General features: G+C 37.7%; 1 protein-coding gene across 3 annotated transcripts; it reads left to right on the forward strand.

Moving 5' to 3' along the window:
* The first annotated feature begins 5,851 nt into the window (after positions 1-5,851).
* Positions 5,852-18,376, forward strand: cchcr1 (coiled-coil alpha-helical rod protein 1). 3 transcript variants are annotated; one of them, XR_003597410.1, is made up of 19 exons: positions 5,852-6,185; positions 7,682-7,982; positions 8,073-8,234; positions 9,468-9,585; positions 9,829-10,011; positions 10,266-10,429; positions 10,534-10,648; positions 10,834-10,944; positions 12,537-12,680; positions 12,752-12,862; positions 13,090-13,196; positions 13,276-13,388; positions 13,482-13,554; positions 13,734-13,852; positions 13,955-14,143; positions 17,259-17,360; positions 17,520-17,665; positions 17,758-17,864; positions 17,963-17,980. XR_003597410.1 is itself a non-coding variant. In XM_028032549.1 (19 exons), the coding sequence occupies exons 1-19, from the start codon at positions 6,125-6,127 to the stop codon at positions 18,094-18,096; spliced, it is 2,565 nt and encodes an 854-aa protein (XP_027888350.1). In that variant the 5' UTR covers positions 5,852-6,124; the 3' UTR covers positions 18,097-18,376. The 3 variants fall into 3 exon arrangements, 2 of the variants coding, with proteins under 2 accessions (XP_027888350.1, XP_027888351.1); XM_028032549.1 differs by having other exon boundaries at positions 17,753-17,864; positions 17,963-18,376; XM_028032550.1 differs by having other exon boundaries at positions 7,745-7,982; positions 17,753-17,864; positions 17,963-18,376.
* Positions 18,377-18,895: the final 519 nt, after the last annotated feature.

Consider the following 18,895-nt stretch of genomic DNA (forward strand, 5'->3'; position numbering starts at 1 on the left):
TCTACACAGTAGGATATTCAGGTATTAATTTAGCCTTGTCATGACAGTGTAAGGGTTTTAAAAGAAGGTGTAAAGGTGAGGAAAGTAAAGTGATTTTTGCTTCTTGCACTGTGCCCAGAATAGAACGCTCTACTTGGTTCAAACCTCTGCTCTTCTCCCAGTATAAACATAGAAAATGCTATCAAAAATCCACGGCAACTACTCACTAACCTACAGTAAGTAGTCTGTGTGGGCCAGACACAGTTGCTGACAGAGCAGACATTCCCCCAGATACCTTTCTTTTTTTAATAATGCCCTGTGGCCATAGATGTGATCCATAAGTGAAGAGAGATTTTCACACTTCTTGGGAGAAATGCAGGCCAACATTTTTTTCAAGCTCAGTTACCATACAAAAGCTTTTAACACAAACTAAACTGGGGTTTTTGTTTAGTTTTTTTCATACACGCTCAGAAGCTGATGCACCGTTTGAAAGATGGGTTTCTATAGCATTTCTGCTATGGCTGAAGTATATTGATTAATGCATGAGGCTGATTGTAAGCAAGTTAGGCGCATGTTCCCTGTGGTATCATATTGTTCCTTTTTTTAATGTGTGCACGGTGCTTATTAGCACCCCTGTCACATATAAAGGGTCCAAGTTAATTTGCATACTGAGACATTTTAATTAAAGACACACTTTCCGGTCCACATATTTGCAGTCATTGACACTTTCTCCACACAAACCCTAAGTGTAGGCTGAATCAGCTTGATTGGGGATAAAGAAAAGCAGCTTCCGTGACCAAAGGGTTGGCTAACACAGCCAGTGTGCTTTGTTTTGAAGTTTTCTTTCCTAATGAAACGCAATAAGCTCCACAGTAGCAGTTAATAATTTAAACACTCTTTTAAAGTGTCAAAATGACAGAGACTGATCAAACCATGACGACTGTTGCGATGTTTTCACAAGCATTTGAGACTTCTCTGTGTCACGAACGGTGTGGTGTAGGTGGTGAGGCAGACGCCAGGAGATCCAGGTAAGTGAAATAAAGAATATTTAATGACAGAAATGATCCAAAATTGTAGTCCAACAACCAAGGCAGCACTGCAGAGCGGAAACCAGGGCTCTTCACAGGTAGCGACAAGGAGACATGAATGGACTGAGCACAACCTCAGACAAGACGCCAAACGAGACGAGGACCCGACAAAAACACAGGCGACATTAAATACACAGGAGGTAATTACGGGGACGAGAAACACCTGGGGACAATCAAGGGGAAGACAGGACAACATGGAAACTCAGAGACACAGAAACTCGAAATAAACACACAGGAAAAACACGGAACATGACACTCTGTGAAACTATTAAGACTTTGTGAGCTTGCTAAAGTTTTGTCACGTCACAACTGGAAATATCTATGTAGTTTTGTTGCATTGCTTGAGACAAATAAAGCCCATATGTGTGACATAGTTTCAGTATAAATCCAGCTGATAAAAACCATGGAATACAACAGATGGGTCAGAGACTCATTTCCAATAAAAGGTTAAAGAGTAATAAACTGTAAATCTACAAAGATACAGCTGTTCACTTAAACTGACTGACCTTGCCAAGGTTCCCATTGTAACTCGGGAGGACCTGCACAGATCCACAGCTCAGGTCGGTGAAGATGAAAACTATTAGTCACGCAACTAAAAAAATATGGCTTTCAAGAAGAAAGCCATTGTTAAGAGAGATCCACAAGATGCCCCATCTTTATTCTTGCCAGCAGAAATGCATTTGAGGCATCTAGAAAGTGAAGATGGTAAGGTTGGAAAAAAAAAAAAAAAGTAAAAGTTTATCGCAATATATATTTTTTATTTATTTTGATAGAACGTTTTTGAAAATCCCCTGCAGTTGATTTATTTTTTGGCAATATACTTTATAGCTGGGATTGTAGAGCACTGAAATGAAAGCCCCACAAACAAATATATGGCTCTTAAAAAAAGAATAACTTACAGGGATTTTGGCTACCTCCAGTTGCATTAATTAGTTCAATTTTATTGCTAAACAGCACAAAATAGACTTTTATGTTGTTCTTGTTGGGGAAAGGCTTTCATCTTGGAGCTGAGAGAAGCATTATTATTGCTTCTCTCAGCAATAACAGGCTGATTAAGCGTCATCAAATAGAGTTAATCGTACAATCACAATAAATCAAAACCAGCGTTGGGAGCATGCTGTGGTGAAAGGGTGAAGTGACGAGTTGGGCGTCAGGGACATTGGACGGATTCAGCAAGGACATTTAACCAGGATAAAGGTAATAGGAAGATGGATGGAGTTAAAGGCAGGACAACCTTTGAAGAAAAATCTTTTGGTGGTTGCACAAGACTTAAGACAATGTTGTTGAGGTTAAAAGCGTTTAGAGCTATGATGGAATAGTTTAGATTGAAATGTTTTCACGTAATAGATTAAATAATGGTTATATTCCTAAATACGATCAATAATCTGACTTGAAAATGGGTGTTCAAAGATAGAGCTTGAGCTGTAAGGCAAAGACGAATTGACCAAAAGTTGATTTGAATATGTGCAAAGCTTATACGCATAAATCAAAACAGGTGATTCTACAAGTATTGAGAAAGTGTCTGTCAGATTACGCATGTGCACTATTTAGATTTCTATTTTTAATTTCATAAACCATTTTCCTTTCCACTATTTAAAATTTTTCTGTTGCACTCATAAAATGTAGTTCCCCTTTTTGCGACAAAAAGGGGAACTACTGTGCCGTCTCACTGTGCCATGAAAACATTTGCATTTCTGCAAATGTGATGTTTCTTTACTCACATTTGGAACTTGAGGACTTCTTCCATCAAACTGGAAACAACCTCCTGGTGTTAGGAGATCTGCTTAGGATGTCTCCAGGTTCCACACAGAGAACACAGTAAAGGTGGGACTCCATTGGAATAACAAGTTTTCCTGGCAGCCTTTTTCTTTTGAAACATAGAAATGAGAGAAAATATGTAAGCTGAATTGAGGACGTAGGATTTTTGTTATATGAATAAAGACATGTATCTATTAAAGCTGTATTCCAATACTAATTTATAGTTTTATCACTGATTTGGTACAGTTAAAGGAAGATGTGACTTTTCAATCAAGAAACCTTTTTTTTTTAGCCTATGTACACCACATTTTGGAGCATTGATTTCTTTATTAATAGTTTTTATTTGGGATTTTTCCTATGCAGTCACGTATGGCATAACTTATGGAACATTTTATGTAAGAACATATTTATATTGTGTTTATTTTGGCATTGTACAATAATTGATAGACTAATAGATAGAGCTGACAGTTAAAACAGAATTTTAAAAAAGAACTGTAAACACTGCTTTCTCAAAACCTGTCATAAAAATGAAAGAGACTCATGGTGGCATGAAGTAAATCACAATCAGCTGTCTGATGAGATATTCTGATTTCAGATCTATAGAAGTGAATATTTTTGTTAACATTTCACTATCTGATGTTTGACTTTATCAGGATGCTCCAATCAGCTATGGTTTGTCCTCAGCAGAAGGCCTGATTTTGATGAGTGAGAGATCTTATTCGTTCTGTTCCTGATGGCTAATTCTAATTCTTTTATTCCTCTGCTTTGTACTTCAGGACCTTCTGCAGAGAGCCCTGTGCCAGAGGGATACAGCTTTAGTTCAAAGGTGCATATTAACATTTCCAGCACTCCTACTGTGTTCAGTAAGCACCTCTTGTGCTGTACTTCATTACTAAATCATATAAGATACACAGCCTTTATGCCACCCCTAATCTCTCTTTATGCTTCCCAATACTTTGTTTTTATTAAAGGTAATTATTCATTAGTTGCATCTGCTCTTTCGCTCTCTCTTGTATCTATATGTGATCAGCTATGTAAATGAGTTGAAGTAAAATGTCTCTTTGTCCCTTGAATAAAGCATAAATAGATTAGATTTGATTAAACTTTAATGAACCCCCAGGGGGAAAGTGGGTCATGGCAGCGGTGGGGAACAGGATATACGGTTAGTAAGTGCAGAGAGAAATGGTTGCTGTTGTTGCCTGAGGAAAATATAAAGCACAAGATACACGTATTTCCTGTTCATCTGAAGTGTGGATTTTGATCTTTTAATCAGAGGGAGATGTATTTACAATTTAAGGCATAAAAACAGTCAATGGGTATAGATAACAAATATGTAAATAAACTCAGAGCTCAATAGTGCTGTTAGGACTCAAAATTAGGATTCAATTTTGAGTCCTAACAGCACTCAAAATTGAATCATAAAACTTATTAAAAGCAGAAAACAGCTTTATAAGTTTTTGCATTCAAATGTTAAACCCTACAACAAAGATAGCTCTTTGCTATCCCTTCCTGCTTTGTGTCTGTACGGCAGAAATGGTTTGGTTGTCGGAACATTCCCACAAAAGGAGCAATAATACGATCCAAAGAAGTCGGCATTTCTTGAAGACTGTTGCCGCATAGATTCAGAGAACCATGTGGCTTAAATCAAAAATGTTTCTACATAAATTGTAAATTGCTTACAACCCAAAGGAAATTTAAGACTAGACATCACCTATTTAATATGACAATTAGATAGTTCCTGGAAGAGGGTCCAAAATTTGTCAAAGGCTAATTTTAGCATGGGCTGTAGACAATGCCAAATATTAATCTAACAGAGCATGCTATAAGGCATTTGATTCTCTCACAGAGCACAGTAACTTGTAGATGAACAAAGTGTCAAAACTCTCTTGCTGTCTGATATCTAGAGTCCATAAATTAAGACTAAGAACAGCTACTGTATGAAAAATTTTACTTTGTGTAAACATTTAGGAGCAATGCCTGAAAATCCTATTGAGACTTGAATTCTGATCACGAGATTCAAAGACCAGAGTGCTAACGATTACGTCATATAAGTCACTTAATTGGCATGTGCCAGATTAAAACATGCTACTGCTAGCTTAGATGCTATCTTTAGTTTTTTTAGCTAGTGTTAGCAATCAGCTAATTTCAGCTTTTACATGGGTTTGTTCACACGGCATTAAATACGTCACAGTAGGTCAACATGCTAGTGTAGCCTAGATACTATCATCAGTATTTTAGCTAGTTTTACCATTTTAGCTAATTTTAGATTTTACATAGTTTTTTTTTCACACCACATGTAGTTTACTGTAGGTCAACTTCCTAGAGATAGCCTACATGCTATCATTAGTATTTCAGCCAGCGTTAGCTTTTTACCAAATTTTATCTTATTTTCTCCTGTGAGTATAGATTTGACAGAAGTGTTCTGCTAAAAATTTTCGCTCTTCTTCAACAGTTTTTCTATATGCATTTTGTCCAATTCTTACATTTTATTACATTTCTGCAATTTACTTCAAATTATTCAGCGATTCTCACCAAATACATTCAGCTTACATCATTCACAGTGGGTTTTTAAAGAAAATGCATCGGAATTCTTTTTTATGGTTTTGGTTATTTTTGAATTGGAATTACTTCAAAATTGCCCAACATTTCGATTGTATTATATAAAATGTTTTAATTGATTTGAATTGCATTATGAATGTATACAAATTTAAAAGTTACAAATAATAATAAATAGGTCTTTTATTGCATTCTTTACGTTTTTTCCGCTTTTCCTTTAAAAGTATGTGCTAATGCACCAATGTGTTTGAATAGCTAATCTTTCCTGGTCTTGATGTTGCTCAGCTCTATATAAACTTTTATGCTTACCAAGCGCAAAATAAATACGCAAAGTCCAAACTGCGCTACCAGTACCTGTGAGAACTATGACAGTCAAGCGCTTCAGCTACTGAGAGGCTAAAACCTGCGAGACCGTACTTAGGGAAAAGGAACACCCGAAGTTACTTCTGGGTAACTTCCTTCCACTTTCCCGTGATGCACTGCGCTTGTTGCTGAAGAAGCATTTGAACGTTGTTTGTTCAAATATTAAGACATGCTGCTAAACAAGCGTCATGTCAAGCGTGTTTTGGGCGTAAAGTAAAGCTACAGTTAAAACATAATGCTAACGGTCAGCTCTAGTATGCTATAACTCGTTACTACGGCAACGAGGACTGACGTAACACGACGGAGAGTAAAACAGCAACATTCGCCCGAACAACTCCAACAGTCTCTTTTTCTGTAGGATTTTCAGTCTCCTGTTGCACATGGAAAAGCACATTTTCGGAAAGGAGAGGCTAATAGTGCCAACTGACTTCACTACACCAAGTATGTTCCGTTTAACTTTATTTCAACTTCATATTAGATTCATCTCGGTTTAGCTTTTCCTACTAACTCCCAAGAGAAGGGTCCTATCTACCCTGCATGCCTGTTTTTAATATGCATCTCTTAAAAACATCATGTCACAGTCAGATTTTGTATCGTTTTGTTCATAAATTATTTAGTCTCGATAAAACCCACCCCAGCCTTTAAAGTGCTTCAATGCAAACATGCTTCTAGTGACATCACGTAAATGATAAGTCAATAATTGCTCAGTTATTTAAAAAGAATATTTTTTTAATATAGCATTTTATATTTGCATGCTTTCACTCACATTCGTCCTTCAAAGATGTTTATTTGTACTCTGAACTACTACTGCTGTTTGAACCAAGTGTATGAACGGTGTTTGGATTTTAGAAAATATAACAGCTTTGAAGGTTTTAAATTTAAAAATCTCAATTTATTACTATGATGGCCAGCTTTTTCAATACTATGTCTTGAATAGTATTTGTGTTAGTCTTAATTTTGTACATTTGCTCAATCATTGCTTCTGTATATCTGTTGATCTAGCTGTCGATCTATTATTTTCTTGGCTGTTTAATCATTTAAGCTTTGGCATAGAAATGTGCCTTGTTTTACTCTGTGACAAAACTACAAGCCCCATGAAGCATCACAATAACACTGTCAGTTAATCTGCGTCTGAAACTGGCTTACTGTAAAGTTAGGCAGTTAAAATCGAAATGTTCCTGTGTTATTCCCTATCACTTGCTTAGTCGTAAAAAAGTTTCCATTCAAGTATGTAACAAGGTTTGAATGGAAAACGAAAATTTCCATACTGATTCTACAGTTTTTTGAACCTACCATATATTGTTAGTGTCAAAGTTACGAATCCTGGGTCTAAAATAATTGAAGCCACACATAAAAGCACACATTTGAGTTGACAAAGTTAGAGTTATCATATTTAATTTTTAAAGTAAGCTAAAAATAAATAAAATAAACTTATTCAGTAAATTTGTACAATTTATATGGGTCCATCTCAGTGGTTTTAAATTACACTTTTTACAGAAACCTTTTACAGTAGAGCAGTTTGTGAAGAGAACAAGTTCAGACTGGAATTGGCAGATTTTATTGTCTAGAAAGTTTCAGTAATCATTTCAAGTCAAGCTGCTATAAAAACACTTTGTTTGGTTAAATTATTCTACTAAGATTGTTTTAGAAGTCCAATGTTTCGTACAGCTTCAATCCACTATGTTGATGCCCCTTAGGATTCCATCTACTGAAATCCACACAAAGCAAAATTAGCAGCTTTTTGTCCTGTGTACTCTTTAGTATTAAAGAGTTAGTATATTCTGTTAGTATATTCTGGTTAATGTGAGAATATGAGACAGCATCTTGAACAACTGTGGATTTGATCAGGTTTTGCTTTGAAAGACAAGGAACACTTACTGATGGTTTGCACTGCTCATTAATGCATGTCTATCTAAACTTTGTGTAACTTAATTTAGGGAATATTCAGGAGGATCTTGTGCCTCCCTCACATTTTGCATCGACTGTCCCATCTACTGAAGCACAGACAGCCTCAGGATCAACATCCCAACCACATCCTCCACACATGCGCTGGGTGAACCAAGCAATAACAAGAACACCACCAGGGGCTCCCAGCATTGTCAAACCATGGCTCGCCATCACACCGAACCAGCAGGAAATTTTTGAGATGAAGAAGGAAAATCAGAGAATCATGATGCTACAAGGAAACAGCAGAAGAGGAAGGATGTCTGCAGATCCCCTGTCAGATGTTGGAACTAGGTATTTCCATTGGGTTTCTTTGAAATATTCTCAGCCATAAAATAAGCACAGGTGGGTTGGATGTTATACTCTCTTCTAATGCATTTCTAGAGAGTGGAGTGAACAGTGGTCTCGATGGGATTCAGAGTGGCTACGGGAGGCAGAGAAGCTCAAGACCGAAGCTGAGAGGTCAAAGGGTCAAGTGGAGGCCCTAAAGGAAACATCAGAGAGGTACAGGGAAGAACTGAGAGACAAGGACGTCACTTTGAGCAGGTATCCGAACAGTTCATGTTGTGCAATTAAATGTTGTCGTAGTTTAGTTTTATATTTGTTCGACTTTAGGGAGAGTCAAAAGTGCCACAATTCGATTAATAAATAAAGCAATAGATTCTTATGTGTCATAAATTGTTTGTAAGTAAAAAGTAATTGCAAAATAGTGTGTCAAGTTTATATTAATTTTATTTTAGTTGCAAATAGCACGCAAGTAGTATCCCTAGTAAATTAAATATTTCATGCAGCACATGAACAAGTTCATTTAATCTGCCAGTCCTCTGAATTTAAAGTCAGTGGGCGGGGCTAAAACTGTTCCAGTCAAGAGGATTGGTCAAAAGTGCTATGCCGTTTAGCCAATTAGCTCCTCTGTAGTAGTTAAAGTAGGTTTGTTGTGTGCTACATCTCAGTAAAAAACTAAGTTGTACAAATTTAAATAATTATAAAATAACCAACCACCTTATTACACACACCTGTTTACACAATTAGCTGTTCAGCCATTCACAAAGTACCATGGTGCTGTGCAAAACGCCATGGTGGATCTAGTGCTGCCTTAGAGATGCAGCTCCTCCTCAGAGCCTCAATTTCCAAGCTCTCGAGGTTCCGCCTCACAATGCGGTCCTCCTCTGTGACTCCCCCCATTCAGCTCCTTCAGACTAGCCAGCAGCAATTAGCAAACACCTGCTGGAACTGCACATCTGCTGAGTGAAATGCTCAGTGAAATGCTGGTAAAAACTTTTTTAAAGGGTTAATAACAGAGGAGAGCTGTTGTGATGACTTCCTCAAGGCGGAGTTTCAGAAAAAGTAGGAGTTTCTTAAAGAGACAACCCCAATTTCAACACCTCAAATTTCATTTTATATATTGCTTTTTTTTTAAAACTGAATTTAACAGTTACTTGATTGTATTATAAAATGGCATTATGTGTCAGGAAAATACATTATACAGCCGCTTTGATAAAATGATCAGTCATTGTGAATACTTTTGACCAGCCAGTGTCTATACTTTTACATAGAGTTACAGTTACATTAAAAATTTTATTTATTTCTCATTTTAATTGCATATTTAATTAAATATTGACATGTTTATTTATTCAAAATGTTATTTTAATTATTAACTGTAAGAATTATTATAATTAATCTGTTTTTGTTGGATTGTGACACTTTTGAACTTGCACATTTATCAACTATGAGCCGCAAATATATATTTTCTTTTCAATCAACCTAATGTGGGAGCAGACAGAGGCAGGAGATGGAAATGATGCATGGAGAACTGTCAAAGTCTAAGATTGAACTCGACCGACTCAGAGAGGAGCTCAGTCTCAGCAGTAAGCAGAAGGAGGAAATGAGCTTACAGGTAATGATGTTGACTGACAAAACATTTCATTTCGACACTCCAGCAGACAACAGCCACCTGGGAGTTGCGCTCATCTTGTAACACTCATCTTTGCAAGACACTTTGCGCTTTTAATACAGCTTTCACTCTTACTAATAGCCTACGGTGACCTTTAATTTAGCAGGTTTTAACATGATAAGACTCAGAAATTAAGGGTGTTTTTGTTGTTTTGCTCTGTTGTTTGAGCTGAAATCTCTTTTGCAGGTTGAAAAACTGCAAATAGAGTCCAGTGAGCTAAGGAGAGATGCAGAGAGGAACGAGGAGTTATCCAGGGAGCTCGCTCTTAAGGCCGAAATGAGCCAGTTGCTGGCTGAAGAGGAGGCCAAACAGCACGGTCTCAGACTGATGGAGCAAAGTCAAAAATTGAAGAAGAAACATGAACTGGAGGTATGACATTAATCTTTTTTTTTTGTTTAGGAAATATGAACAGTCATAATCCTAAACTTTTTATATCCAAATTGTAATGATCTTCCTTTTAGGCAAATGCTATATGACTAGCAAATGCTCATTAGGTGGCATCAACTCAGCTGAGCTGAAACAGTGAAGCAAGTGGAGTGAAACCTTCACCTTAAGCTATTGCATCATTATTTGTTGGTGCCCTAGGATTCTCCTTGTTTGCCTCTCTCCTCTCTTTTGCTCAGCTTCAGCAGTTGAATGTATCCCATTGTGCAGAGCTGGGTGCAGCCAGAAAAGCAAACAATGACCTGCAGGACAGACTTCAGTCACTGACCGCTGAAGTGCTGCAGTTGAAAAATGCTCTGATGGAGGTATCTACAGAGAGTGACGGGCTGAGAGAACATTTAAGGTCCCACAATTAATTTAAAGCAAAATGGAGCAAAGCATCTAAAGCACTTTGTAGCGAGATTCCCTTGTTTTCCTCTTTGTCTGATAATGTTGCTTATATTTCAGCCAAATGGGACAAGCCTTTGAGACACAATCTGCAACACTGCACAGCCTCAGAAATTACATCGGCCAGCTCGCCCCCGAGGAAGGAGAGAGAAAGCGATTAAATGAAGCTGTTGAGGTGAATAGAATCTAAAGTATACTGATCGAATGAACCTCCGCGATGTTGCTGCGTGACACTTTTATTTTCTCTTCTCACATTATTAAAAGAAGCAGTAACTAAGCAAGTGAAAACCTAATTTATGCAGCAACACTCGTATCACAATAATCCACAGCTTTTCTGTTCTAATCTTGTCTATTTTGCAGAGGCTGAGCAAAGAGAAAGCGGCTCTTGAGACGACCACAGAGCTTCTGACAGTCAGGCTTAACTCTGTGAATGAGATTCTTGCCCTCCAAGAAGAGGAGATAGTGAAAAGTGTGAGTGTTTCGGGTTTTTTCCCCCCTCTGCCCAGCAATGCAGTTAAAAAGCCTTTTAACTGAACACTCTGAGCACCATTTGCTGCATGTCTGTAGCCATTTGTAATGTTTTCAAAGAAAATCTTACTATCACATCCAGGTGTGAAGGAAAATGTTTTGGCACCCCAGGTAAAAAAGGTTAAAGATAAATGTGTATTTTTTGCAACAGCAAAATCTCCCCCTGACATTTAATTTGAGTAAGCTGATTTGGTTTACAATACATCATATTACAAGTGCCACAAATAGTTGTTCTTCTAAATCTCCCCTTCAAGCTTCAAAAAAGATTCAGGACTCTGGATAATCTAGAGAGAATGTGCCAAGAGGAACTGTTTAAAAGCCCTTTCTCTGTATTCTTCCACCTTGTAGTATTATGCTAGCAATGTTTTTGTAATAAAACAAACAAAACAAAACCAACAACAAACAATTATAATAAATCTTTTCTTCTTATTTGTTTATTTTATTTTTTTAGATTTTTACCTGCTAAAAAAATGCTCAAATTAAAAGTTGGACTTTTCTAAAATTTCTTGGTGAGGTTAAACTAGTGATATAAAAGATGTATTCAATTCCAGAGCTTTTCACACAAATTTCTCAGGGGGGCCACTAAATGTGGAGGGAGGCTAAATAAATCATCAACTTGCAAATTTTTCCATTTGAGGTCACAGAGAGTTTAAGTGAGGACAGGAACAATGTCAGACAAAAACACAAAACCCCAATTCCCTCAGCTGGCTTGAATTGCGCTGTAAAAATTACGTGTATATATATATATATTTATATATATATATATATATGTCGTCTTCAACATTTTAAGTTTTGAATGCCATCATTACAGGTAGTTAAGTTAAACATTGCTTTGAAAATATCTTAATGCCTTAAAATCTTAAGTGTAAAGAAATTTTCATCTTTTAAAGAGGAAGTTGCTCTTCAGTGATGCGCTGTTGCATAATAAAGCACTGACAATAAAATAAAATTCCTGGAAACACTTGTCAGTAGATGGATTCAAACATCAGGGTTCCAGGAAAACCATTTATCTGCCATTATCAGTGGCCGTGCTATGCTACTTAGCTTTCATGGCAGGCAGAGAGCCAGGGGGAAGGTTTGAGTCATGCGTACATGAGGATGATTAACAGTTCTAAGACCCTCTTCCGGGCTCTGATTGGTTGTTTCTGAACAAGCAGTTTATTGCTGAAGATGGCTGCTGGCCCACAGAGACGAGGCAGAGGAGCTTGATTTTTTTTTCACAGATTATCTATCTCATATTATACTGTCAGGACATAGTGACAATTTAACCAATTTACAGCCATAAAAGACCAAAGTTTTGCTTTGAACTGGTGGAAGTTCAAGGAACTACAGCTCTGTAGTCATAGGGAAACAGTTAAATCAAATGTTAAGGTTACTTATACAGCACTATAAATATCTTTACAGATGGTACATAAATCTGTGGAGAAGTCAGTCGTTAAAACACACTTCTACCTTCTACCATAAAATAACACTCTGAAATTATTGTAATTATGTTGAGCTTTGGCTATAGTTATTGATGTTTGAGTTTCTTGCAGACCTCAGAAGATCCTCTGATGAAGAGTGGACGTGGGGGCCTTCAGGTGCTTCACCTGTGGAGGGAGAAAGTATTCAAGCTGTGCGTCCAGCTTCGCTCAAAAGACATCGAGATACGAAGAGAGAAGGACAAACTTCTCTCAGAAGTATGTAAAACTTTATCTGTCTAATCCAGAATGTTGGAATGGGGGATAACGGGAGTTATCGCTCGTTTCAGGTGAGATCCACGGAGCTGCAGCTCCAGCAGGAGCAGCACCGAGCGAGCGTGCTTCAGCACAGTCTGCATGATAGAATAGCTGAGCTGGACTTGGAGAGAGTGGAAAATGAGGTGAGAACCAGAACACTCGATGTGTGAAACCTGATGACACACCACACATTTGGGTCTAGTTAGGAAATGGGAAAAGGTGTGTTCATCACAAGCGCAGTCAGCATCGTGATACGCGATGCTGACTGCTCAAAAACTTTGTAAGAATGGAAGAGATCTGAAAAAAGTGACCTTAACAGATTTTTTCCTGCATATCCTGTTACAGATGTGGGTTTTTTTTTTCATTCTAGACATTAAAACAGAACCTGGCTAAGGCTCACAAAGAAAACACAGAACTGATGTCACAGAACCTGACGGTAGAGGCTGACAGTAAAACGCTCACTGAGGCTCTTCAAGGGTACAATGACATCATCAGGATTTCTCAAGTGTTTTTATGAAACATCATTTTTTAAATGTAGTTAATTCCTGAATTACAGGTTCAAACAGCAATTTGAAATCAAGCTGGCAGAAGTGGAAGCAGCTAAAGCAAGACTGAGCAGCTGTGGACAGAGACTTTGTTTTGCTAATAGGAGAGTGGAGATAATCCAAGGTAGTGAGGTGCTGGAGGTTGTTGATTGTTATTAGCTTAATGTGGGTAGTGTTTATGTGGAAGAGAAAGTTCATCACACTTTTTACTTTGCAGGTTTGGTCATGAGGAGGACAGCTCTGAAGAAAGTAGAGCAAGCTTCCAAACATTTGGAACAGGATAACGACAGGTAGAATTTTAAATTTTAGTTTTTTTCTTGAATTTCATGGTTGTAAAGAATTGTGAGACATTGTTTTTTTTTTTTTTTTACAAAGCAATGCATACAGAAAGTCACTTTCTCTTAATGGTTCTTTTAGCCTAAAGTCTCTACCCCTTTTCTCGTCCATCTTGGTTCTTGTTGCCTGGCAGCATCAGAAACTTAAAGATCGAGCACAGATCGGTGTGCGAAGAGAGAGACAAACTCGCTCAAGAGCTCAGAAGAACCCCAGAGCTCATCGAGAAAGCCCTGGCCGACCTAAAAGAACAATGTGAGACCCTTTTGATAAAATGTAATTTATAATTTACTGTGAATCCATATTTTAGCTGATGAATGTGATTTTTTTAAATATCTTTTTTTATGTCCTTCACAGATGAGAGTAAAGTGAGGCAGAAGCAGCAGGACTGGGAACACAGCTGCATGGAGGTCAGGCTGGCTGTGGCTGCTAAGGAGCAGGCTGAGCAAAGCTTGCAGGAGATCCAAGCCCAGCTGGAGGAGAGCAACGGCAGTCTGGAGAGACTCCGCTGTGAACTGCTTCGCCAGCAAGAGCAAAGCGAGCATGGTGAGGCAGCTGCTATTTTAGGATCCTTCACTGCCCTTTTTTTTCTCTCCCTTATTTTTCCTCCTCTGGTTGTACTTCTCACTTGGGGTCACACAGGTAGATCCAGGTAATCAGGAGCTGCAGTGAAACAATTTGAGGGTTTGGTACAATCTTAATAGCACATTGGATTCAGGAAGTCAGGAATAATTAATCTTTGATTTCAGAATCAAAGAAAAGTAACTATTTTCTTTGCGAAGATGCAGCTTAGAGTAGCAGCTTCTTGTAAAACAGCCGCAATGATTTGAAAAATAAGAACCAGTCCCCAAAGCAAAAATAAATATCCAACAGTAAACATACACTTGATAAAATGCATGTAAATGTGTTTTGTTTATAGATGCATAAAAAGAGTAAATGTGTTTTGTTTGTCATGTTTTTTGTTTTAATTGGCCAAAACTTGCATTAAAAGGATTTCGTAGGGTCTGTAGTATGCTTCCAGCAAAATATATATTCTACTGGAGAATATATATATATTAGAAACTCTCACGTCGACAGATTGCAATTCCGCCTAAAACCAAAGGCTTGCGTTCACCTGACTACAGCTGCATAGAGAAGACCTTCCGTTTGTCTCCAAAGAACCCTGACCGCCTTGGTTCAGATGTCCTCGTACCGCCATCCACATACATACATATATATATATATATATATATATATATATATATATATATATATATATATACAGTACAGACCAAAAGTTTGGACACACCTTCTCATTGATTTCAATGAGAAGGTGTGTCCAAACCTTATATATATATATATATATATATATATATATATACATATATAATTTATATAAATTATTACCAGTAATTAATTTAATAACTTATTCCTGATTAACCTAATAAAATCTAACAAGTCATAATTTATACATATAACCTATCAATTATGTATGCTGTTATTATTACAGTTTTGTTTCTTAAACTGTTTTATTATCAAGAAAAAAATATAGTGATGAAAACACTATTAGTATCTTTGTAAAAACTACCCTCTTCCTGTTTCATGCAGTTGCTCAAGAGCAACATTTTAAGTCATTTATAGAATGATAAATAAATGCTACGTATAATATATTATTACAATTTAGGCTTTTTAGGCAAAAATCTAACTATCACTGTCCCAACATCTCTGTCCTGTTTCCTACTTGATTATGAGAAAAAAAAAGTTTTTTATTGCTAAATTATCCAAATATGAACAAAAATCTAATTATCATTAATTGACCATAAATGTACTGAAGCTACATGATCATACCATCATTTAAATGTTTAGTTTCTTGCTGGTTTATTTTGTACTTCAGAAGGTTGCATCAGAAGCTTGTTTCTGAATAAGTAGGACTCTGGTGGATGAGACGCAGATGTGCAGGCATGGCTGGATGACCGTTTGGCAGGCAAACATGCGATGACCCACACTGCCTTAAACAGCAGTCTAATGAGGTTGTCGCCAAACCTACCCAACAAAACACTACACTTAAGAACATCATTATGACTGATTCTTTTTAACATAAACACAATAAAAACGTTTCTGCTTGAGAGTTCAGAATGACAGAAAACCGAGTGAAATTTGGGTCAGTCAACCTGGAATATTGAAATGAAATAAACCCACTGGAACCCAGTTTTTTTCCAGCTGTGATCCGTCTAAATGAAACAGTAATTATGCTTGATTGTTAATTGGGTAGCATCAGATTATTTTCTGGAATTCCGGTGCAGTTAAATTGGGTTCCTGAGTCGTACCAACTTACAAAGAGTCGGTCATTCTCCATTCACATAGCTGTAGGCTGCTTGTTAGCTGCTACAGCATGATTTCTCCTTGAGCTCCGGCTAAACGTCACCACAAACATCTCTACGTACGACACACTGACACACCGTTTTGACTCTCCCTCTGTCACAAAACAACCGAATCCAAATGTAGGATGAATGTTCTCTCATTGTGTTGCACTTTTTATATTGCAAGCAAGTGGCCCAGAGACTAAAGTTGGCACTGCTTTAGGTGCGTTTTGCTTTAGTAATCACTTACATTCCTGGTTCTCTGAGGCCCTCTTCAGTTTCCACAGGGGTTCTTTAAATAATCTTTCCTGCGCTTCTCTTTCCAGTACTTATTATTGTGGGGCCAGAGCTATAATGAGTTTGAATCATTTATTGGTGGCAGTCTCAGCTCACCATTACAGCTCACCTTTCAAACAGAATACCCATTAAAATACTGACTAATCCATTCTTTGCACGTTTATAAGGAGGCTGTTGTAAAAACAGTTATCATGGGTTCGCTGCTCTGATTTATGCTCTCACTGCCAAATTTGTCAGTTTAAGTCAAAGGCCTGAAACGTGGCTGTACTAACAGCTTCCTAAGAAGCTCTTAGTAACTTTGAACAGAAGGGACAGTTTGAGTAAGTTTTCAGTGTATTTTTATATTTTTATACAAATTCTGCAATGAATGTCTCAACAGAACGACACTAATGAATGAAAGCTTTTATTTTAAGTGATTTCTTTGTCATTAGGCCACAAACTAAATCCTTTTCTTCTATGAATAGAATGTTTCATTCAAGAAAATGTTTTCACAACCTTTTAGCTCTAAAAGCTAAATCTAATTTTAAAAACCTAATTATTCACATTAAGTGCATTTTATATTGCAGGTATAAAGCTTGACAATTTGGCAAAATGGTGTAAGATTTGGCAATTGGTTGCACTGTATTTTATTTGGGGTATCAGAATTAGGAGGGTGGAATGCAAATGCACCCCACACTTCTCAGATGTTTTGCAATTTTAAGTTTTTCTTTTCACAGTTAAGCACTGCTTTTCGATGCTCTGTCCCATTAGATTTCTTTTAAATACATGGATGTTTGTGCTCTGAAAAAAGAAAAGGATTGGAGCAGAGACCCGAGATTCCATGCTACACTCGTAACATGGAAGCTGACATGAATAACAGATTTTAAGGGGATGAGGAAGGCTGGAATCACAGGGAGTCAACTGGAGACATGCTTTCAACCAACAGTTTGATTTATACGTGAAACAGTGGTGCCTTTCTTTGACCTCTTTGTTGTGGTGGTTCGGGTTATGCTTTTTTAAAATTATTATTATTTCTTCTCATTCAGCCTTGCTGGAAAGAGTGTCCGAGGTTGAAAACCGATGTGGAGAGAAACTGAGAGAGATGGAGGTGCAAGTCAATGTGGCCAGGAGAGAACACACCAAAGCAGGTATTGTACTCAGGCCACACACATTCTCAACGTAGGAGAAGGAAGTTATATTTTTAAGGCTGTGATATAACACGACTGGATTTGTTTGCATAGTGTGTAGCGACGCAATATCCCAGCTTGTCCCCGTGGTTTATGAGATGTCTGTGTTGTCTGTTGCAGTTATGACTTTGCGGGAGTTTCAGAGAGAGGCAGCGAGGAGACGTGATGAGACGAGAGAAACCCGACATTTGGATGTTTACAAGACGAAGCTCGAAGCATTTAATAAACAACCGAAGGAGATGGAGCAGAGCAACGACTCAGCTTCTGTAAGAAACAAATAAAAAAAATAATTTCCAAAAAACATTTGAAATGTTTTTATTTTTGCTTCACTATATAAAATAACTTTGTCCCAGTTCAGGGTTATTGAAAGATGGCCGACAGGAGACAATAGGCACACAACAGCTGGACAAAACTCTTTTCCTCACCGCTATCAAGGAAACCTCCCAGGAGCCCATCTTCCTACAGGTATTAATAAATGTCCTAATCCGTACCTTTTTTTTTTAAGTTATGACATTTACACAGGTGCTTCCGGTCTGACCAGCAGCCTGTCTGTATCTTCACAGAGCGACTGCTGAGCGTTTTGGAGGAGCTCCATACGCTCAGCGCTGCCGTGGTAAACAGCTCAGAGGACTCTGCAGAGGAGGACGGACAGAGTGACGGCGGTGTGAAACCATCAGCAGACAGTCTGCACAAGTAATACCTGGAGATGAGTCACTGAAGCCAAGGAGAAGGCGCATTACATTTGTGCATAAAGGTGGGAAGTGGTGTTGATGCCTCTTAAAGCCTAATGGAGCAGGTGGACGAGCCAGACATCAGAAAACCTGTGCTTAGGGATGTAACAGCCAAGGTGTGCTGGGACAGTATAAATGTGTTTTGCTAAATTATAAATCTGTCAAAACATACTGGGTTTTTAATCTACCGTATATATGTATTTAAATTCTTGTAGTTCCTTTTTCAATAAAACTATGTAAAGTATAGTTTGCGATAGAGTTGTTTTTTTCTTTGAGAGTTTCCAAATAATCTAAGTGATCTTACTGTCGAAGGTAACTGTCAGAGCAAGGGCACCAAAAGGTGAAAAGCCTCATCACACTGTGGTACAATAAGACAGACATCAATAATTGAAAAAAGTAAGTTAACACTGAATGTTTTCCCGTAATTTATTATAAAGAGAAGTCTTCCGAATAAAACATGGAAGCCTGATAGCTATGCTGAAGGAGAAGCAGGGATTTCAGGTTAATGCTGGCTGTGTTCCACATGTGACAACAGCTACGTAAATTCTCCATGTCTGGTCTAAGAAGTTGGGTTGAAATAGAAAATCCTTTCTTCCAAAGAAAACATCCACCTCTGGCTGAAGTTCCCAAAAGGTTTTGGGGGACGGTGGAGAACTTTTTCTAGGTAGCATCGGCAATACGGTCATTCCATTACATGGGATGCCAAATAAGGCAATTATTAAATTGAATCAGGAAGGAATGATTTGTCTTCATCTTATTTTTATA

This window comes from Xiphophorus couchianus, chromosome 11, assembly GCF_001444195.1.
Source record: "Xiphophorus couchianus chromosome 11, X_couchianus-1.0, whole genome shotgun sequence".
In the NCBI taxonomy this organism is placed as follows: domain Eukaryota; kingdom Metazoa; phylum Chordata; class Actinopteri; order Cyprinodontiformes; family Poeciliidae; genus Xiphophorus; species Xiphophorus couchianus.

What these genes read in the sequence shown, in the direction of transcription:
- cchcr1 (XM_028032549.1), top strand. Translation starts at nt 6,125, where the DNA reads ATGGAAAAGCACATTTTCGGAAAGGAGAGGCTAATAGTGCCAACTGAC. An exon ending in GATTAAATGAAGCTGTTGAG is followed by an intron (nt 10,649 to 10,833) that starts GTGAATAGAATC and finishes TCTATTTTGCAG; the next exon opens with AGGCTGAGCAAAGAGAAAGC. An exon ending in GAGAGTGGAGATAATCCAAG is followed by an intron (nt 13,389 to 13,481) that starts GTAGTGAGGTGC and finishes TTTACTTTGCAG; the next exon opens with GTTTGGTCATGAGGAGGACA.